This window comes from Archocentrus centrarchus, unplaced genomic scaffold (assembly GCF_007364275.1).
Source record: "Archocentrus centrarchus isolate MPI-CPG fArcCen1 unplaced genomic scaffold, fArcCen1 scaffold_55_ctg1, whole genome shotgun sequence".
Lineage (NCBI taxonomy): Eukaryota > Metazoa > Chordata > Actinopteri > Cichliformes > Cichlidae > Archocentrus > Archocentrus centrarchus.
The window spans coordinates 1,868,264-1,874,460 of record NW_022060277.1 but is presented as its reverse complement, the minus strand read 5'-3'; the positions used below and the strand labels follow the sequence as shown (position 1 = coordinate 1,874,460).

The 6,197-nt window shown below is 43.3% G+C and overlaps 1 protein-coding gene across 1 annotated transcript in view; it reads left to right on the top strand.

The window, feature by feature from the left end:
* Positions 1-6,197, top strand: part of zswim8 (zinc finger, SWIM-type containing 8) — a 68,074-nt gene that overhangs the window by 39,833 nt on the left and 22,044 nt on the right. Inside the window, 4 exon segments of the mRNA XM_030725433.1 lie at positions 4,573-4,698; positions 4,700-4,754; positions 5,303-5,404; positions 5,555-5,679. Coding sequence (XP_030581293.1) covers positions 4,573-4,698; positions 4,700-4,754; positions 5,303-5,404; positions 5,555-5,679 — 408 coding nt within the window.

Below are 6,197 nucleotides of genomic sequence, written 5' to 3'. Positions count from 1 at the left end.
CTACGCCCACTGGGGTTTAAATACCTGGGTCTCTCCACCTTTTGGTTTGAAGAACTGAAGAACCTTTCGGATGAGAGGTGAAACGTCTTCAAGAAACAAAAAGAAGTCCAGTCGCCCCCTTTCTACTATGACCTGGATGACTGAGAACCTACACACAAGAAATTAATAAAACACAGTTTTCAGATGCTTGCTTGCAGTGTAAATATTGCACATTCAAATACATCCCAAACACGTGAAAAACAAAACCATGAGCTGCATACAGCACACAAACCAGAGTACTTGAATAGGTGCTGTGTAATCAACCCCTTTAACATATTAGAGAAATTCACAATCAAAACATAGTCACAAACATATTCATTACGAAGGCAAACCAAGGTGCAACGATTCAAATTCCAAAAGCACACAGCATCACTGTGTAACCATGCCACCAATGCAGTGTTGACAGCAAATTTTGATTAGTTTTAGTCATAATTTTGTCATTTGAATTGCTTTTAGTTTTAGTCCAGGATTAGTCGACTAATTATAAGAATATAGTCGACTAAATCTGCAGTCGATTCAGTTGACTAAAATATAAAGGGGGTAAAATTGTAAGATTTTTCTTTCAGTTCACTTCAATCATTTAAAGTCATTATATACACTTGCACAAAAAAAGAGAAGCCCAGACCTCCGTCTCACCAGCCACCTCCTCCAGCTCGTCCAGGGGGACCACAAGGCATTCCAGGCCAGCCGAGAGATATAATCTCTCTCAGCATGTCCTGGGTCTAACCCAGGGCCACTTCCCAGAAGGACTTTCCCAGAACACTTTCACCCAAGACAAGAGGAGCCCAGGAAGCCATCCTAATCGGATGCCCGAACCACCTCTGCTCTAGTTTGAGCCCCTCCCAAATGGCTGCACTCCTCACCTATCTTCAAGGGAGAGGCCAGCCGCCATTCAGTGGAAGCTCATTTTTGCCTCTTATAGTCGCAATCTCTTTCTTTCGGTCACTACCCAAAAGCTCATGACCATAGGTGAGGCCCCCACTACCACCACCACTCGAATATTCTCGAGAGGATGACGACCTGGTCCAGCGTTCCGCAACCAGGACGAAAACCACATTGGTCCCTCTTAAATCCGAAGTTTGACTAACGGATGGATCCTCCTTTCCAGCACCCAGGCGTAGACCTTAGCGGGGAGGCTGAGGAGTGTGATCGCCCAAAAGTTGGAGCACACCCTGCGGTCCTCCCTTCTTAAAGATGGGGACCACCACCCTGGTCTGCCAATTCAGTGGCAACCGCCCCAGTTCTCCATGCAATGTTGCAGAGGGTGTGGTCAACCAAGACAGCCCTACAACATGCAGAGCCTTCAGGAACTCAGGGTGAATCTCGTCCACCTCAGGGGCCCTGCCACCAAGGAGTGGTTTAACTACCTCAGTGACCTCACCCCAGTGATGGGTGAGTCGTCTCCCCTCATCCCCAGACTCTGCTTCCACTACAGAATGCATGACTATAGCCTCAGTTGAAGTCATTAGCACCCAACCACCTGCACTATAGACTGTGTGAGTAGAGCACCACTTTCTCCCGCCTGGGTAACTTGATGGTTTGCCAGAAGCGCTTCGAGGCTGTCTAAAAGTCTTTTTCTATGGCCTCACTGAACTCCTCCCAACACCCGAGTTTTTGCTTCAGCCATGACCTGAGCCACATTCCACTTGGCCTGCTGGTACCCGTCAGCTGCTTCCCAGATTCCCACAGGCTATCCAAGCCCGATAGTACACCTTATTCAGCTTGATGGCTCCCTTCACCCTCAGTTGACCACCATCAGGTTTGGGGATTACCACCATGACAGGCACCAACCACCTTGCAGCCACAGCTCTGAGCAGCAACCTCAACAATGGAGGTGTAGAATGAGGTCCATTTGGACTCAATGTCCACAGCCACCTCCGGAATGCTGTTGAGGTTCTGCCAGAGGTGGGAGTTGACGATCTCGCGGCCTGGGGCCACTGCCAGGCATTCCCAGCGCACCCTCATGATACGGTTAGGTACACTGGGTCTGTCCAGCATCCTACCCCCGCCACCTGATCCAACTCACCACCAGGTGGTGATCAGTTGAAAGCTCAGCTCCTCTGTTCACTGTCTAGAACATACAGCTGCAGATCTGATGATACAATTACAAATTCAATCATCGACATGTGATCTAGGGTGTCCTGGTGCCACGTTCACTTACGGATATCCTCATGTTCAAACATGGTGTCCAGTGAACTGCCATTTGGCACATAAGTGTAAACAATAGTTGGGACCTGTTCCCCGGCCCAAAGGCGCAGGGAAGCAACCCTCTCGTCCACCCATGAGAACTCCAACTTACAGGCAGCAAGCCGAGGGGATACAAGATACCCACCCCAGATCGCCGCCTCTTACCGAGGGCAACTCCAGACTAAAATAGAGTCCAGCCCCTCTCCAGGAAACTGGCTCCAGAGCCCCGGCCATGTGTTGAGGTGAGCCTGACTATATATAGCCGTTATCTCTCAACCTGACCCACTAGCTCAGGCTCCTTCTCTACCAGAGAGGTGACGTTCCATGTCCCAATAGCCAGGGATCAGCCCACCAGGGCCTCTGCCCTTGGCCACTGCCCGACACACAATGCACCCGACCCCTATGATGCCTCCTGTTGGTGGTGGAGGATCTAACTGGTAGTTTTGCTGTAATATTGTTAAATAGACGGTCCCATGTCTCCTCTTCCGGCTGAGCCTGGTCAGGCACCATACACTAATGCCCGGCCACCAGACACTCTCCCTTGAACTCCCTCCCCAGGCCTAGCTCCAGGTTGGGGCCCCAGTAACCTTATCCTGTGCAGGGTAAACAGTTCCCTTATTGTGTTTTTCAACAAATTCTCAAAAACATTCAAAAAAGTGCTTAAGCTATAATGCCATCATACCTGCTCTCCCTGAACTTAGAATAACTCAAATATTAGAATTAAACAATTTCTATAATTCAGCGTTTACAGTTAAATAGTGTAGCTGAAATTCTTTAGCACATACAAAGAAAAATAAAAAGCCCTATAATGCCAGTATTGACTTAAACAAAATATTAAGGAAAAAAAATTAGTGAGCTTGCAAAGCTGGCATAGCCAATAAGTCAAATGTTAAAAAGTGTTACTTTTTTCAGCCAAAAGTCTATTCCTGGGTCACAAGTGATGGGTTGTGAAGATTATCCCTCATACTTTCTGATCTGCTGCTGCCTCATGCTGCTTGTGGAGATCCTCTTTATAGCCTTTGTGTGGCATTTGAAAGAAACCTTAAAACTGACTGCTTTGATGTGGTGGAGCTGCTTCCGGTTCTTCCTGTGCTCCTCTCCATCACTGATCCTCGTGTTGTGAATGTGCCTCTGTGAGCTGGATCACATACTCCTCTGCTTGTTTCAGTAGTTCCTGTATATTTTCATAGGCCACATCACAAGGGTTTCACACACAGTAGGGTTGACAAAGCAGGCAGCTGCTACAAGTGGTACAAACTTTTCATTGGTTGCATCCAATATCCAAGCAAAATGCTGGTTCATACTTCTTTTCATTTCCTTAGCCCACTGTTTGTCATCTGAGGATTTTTCTAACTGCAAAGTGAATAAGAGAAGGTTGTTTTATACTTGTATCACCTTTTTATTTATTATCTTTTTATTAATAATTGTACTAGTGCTGTTAATCAAATTAAATTACACTATGAGTTTTTTTTTGCTATGAAAGTACTTTTAATTGTGCAATTTGAATACATTTAGCATAGCAGTAAATAATGAATGAATTCCTGCCTCACTTACATCAATCCTATTGGCTATTACAAAACAGTAGCACCTCCTGTTTGCAGGAGGTAACAGCTGCCAGAATGCCAGAACTTCTCATCATGATCATTAAATATTAAGTCTTAAGAGACTTGCAGCTTCTCTGGAGGCCACTAACTTGAACTCAGATCGCAGAAGAGTGGGGGAACTGTTTGTGTCCATCACTTTTCTGATGGACTTCTTTCCTTGAATAACTTTTATTTCTGCACAGAGTCTGTTGTGTTTTAGATTTAGTATAATTGCTGTTCCTTCAAGATACAAACTTGAAAATGGCATCTAGGCACAGCTGGACATCTGTATAAACTAAACAGTATATATGATCTGAAATTACAATAGTATCATGGCACCAGCTGTGCATTCCAGAGATGCTAAAAAGTAATCAGTGGTAGAATAACAATTCTTACATTTGCTTTTAATTTCTACATATCTAAGCTTTTTTAATTTATTTTTTGTTACCAAAGAATTAAATAAATGTTCGGCATTAGTTTTATGATTTACTTATGACCTGTAGACATGTCCATAGTTCAGTGAAATGTGCAATTAAGAAAACGTAAGAAAAATATTTTGGGGGAAAAAGCTGATTTACATTTGGACCGAATAAATTCACTAAGTTCAGCTTTTACAACAAAAGGTTGGGTCATGAGTTTGAGGTACAAAGACTCCATTTGTTACTTAAAGCACACATTGTGTCCACACAGTGAACACACATACTAACTGTTGGCACATAAATGTGTGTCAAATGCACTGACTACATGTGTCTGGGCCCATCAGGTGAAGCTGGCCTACCAGGAGTCAGAGGTGGTAGCTCTGTTGAAGAAGATCCCTCTGGGTCTGGTGGAGATGTCTGCCATCAGAGAGCGAGCAGAGCAGCTCAGGGACGGGAGCTTCTGTGATTACAAGGCCTGTGCTACCTCTCATGTTGGCCAGCTTCATCTTTGATGTACTTTGTACCCAGGTATGCACCTAACCCTTAACTTCAGTCGTAGTTTTTATGTGTTTTACTTGAAATAGTCAAAGCTCTTCTTGTTGGTTTTGGATGAAAGCACAACCATGCCATTGTTTTAAGGCTACTCGCCCATATTTAAAAAAAAAAAGATCAAAGATTTTCTTAAAGTTTAAATCCTTATGCTTACATTTTAGTTTTATTATATTTAACATTTTATTTGACAGTTGTGATACAGACAAATCATGGGCAACCGGGTGCTGAGCTAGTGACATAGTTACTGTTAATCACTAGGCCTCTTGAGGTCTTCAACAGGGTGTTTAGTCTGATACAAATAGAATAAAATAAAAACAAAGTTATACAGTAATAATAAATCAGTGCCTTTCTGTGCAGTGTTAAAGCAGACATGTCTGTGTTATCTACTAGCTTTATTTTAGTGTTGAAGCTGTGTGGCAGAATGAATGAAGGAGCTGCTATTTTTGACTAATAGATTTAGACATTTTAAAGGAGAGCGACTGAAGAATTCATGTCCCTTTCACCTTTCTAATATTGTTTGTGCAGTTGTGTCTCCAACGGGTTCCCGTCCACCGAGTCGCAACCGCAACAATGAGATGCCTGGGGATGAAGAGCTGGGCTTTGAGGCTGCTGTTGCTGCACTTGGTACATTTATTCATGCTTTGTTTTATTCATATCTGGGTTACGTCATGTCAGTGTTTGTCAGTATCATCTCCCCCATCCTCTGTCTTTGTACATACTGCTCACTGTTTCTCCTCACAATCTTTCCACTGTATCCTTTCTCTGTGGCTGCAGGTATGAAGACCACAGTCAGTGAGGCAGAGCATCCTCTGCTGTGTGAAGGAACTAGACGGGTGAAGGGCGACCTGGCTCTTGCTCTCATGATCACCTATAAGGATGACCAGAGCAAGCTCAAGAAGGTAACAGCTACATTACAGTCTCAGAACTCACCAGTGGTGTAGTGGCATGTGCAGTTCAGTAATGATTGTGATCCTGAATTTCAGAGCCATGACCAGTTCAATTTATTCCTTTCCAAAATGGAAAATAGTCCAAAGTGAGTAACTGACCTGGAACAGGATGCTTGTAATATGAAAAAACTAATTAAACCTGTCCTGTAAAGTCCAATATTGTTAACTGACCACAAGTTACGTTGTAAAACGAAAAATATCTAAAACGAAAATATCGGTAGTTGGTCTGATCCAAATACTACTAAATTCTGGAGTTACCAGATATAACTAAAATTTTTTGTTAAACATGCATATTTTTCATTTTTTTCTTATATCTTGGAAATCATTTGATTATATGAAGCTAAAATTTCACAGCATTTAGAGATCGTGCAGAAAAGGTTTTAAAAATGTGCTGATTTGAGAAAGCTCTGCAAACGATTCCAACATAAAAATATAAAATCTGCACATAACAGCTGACCTGTACAAAGTGT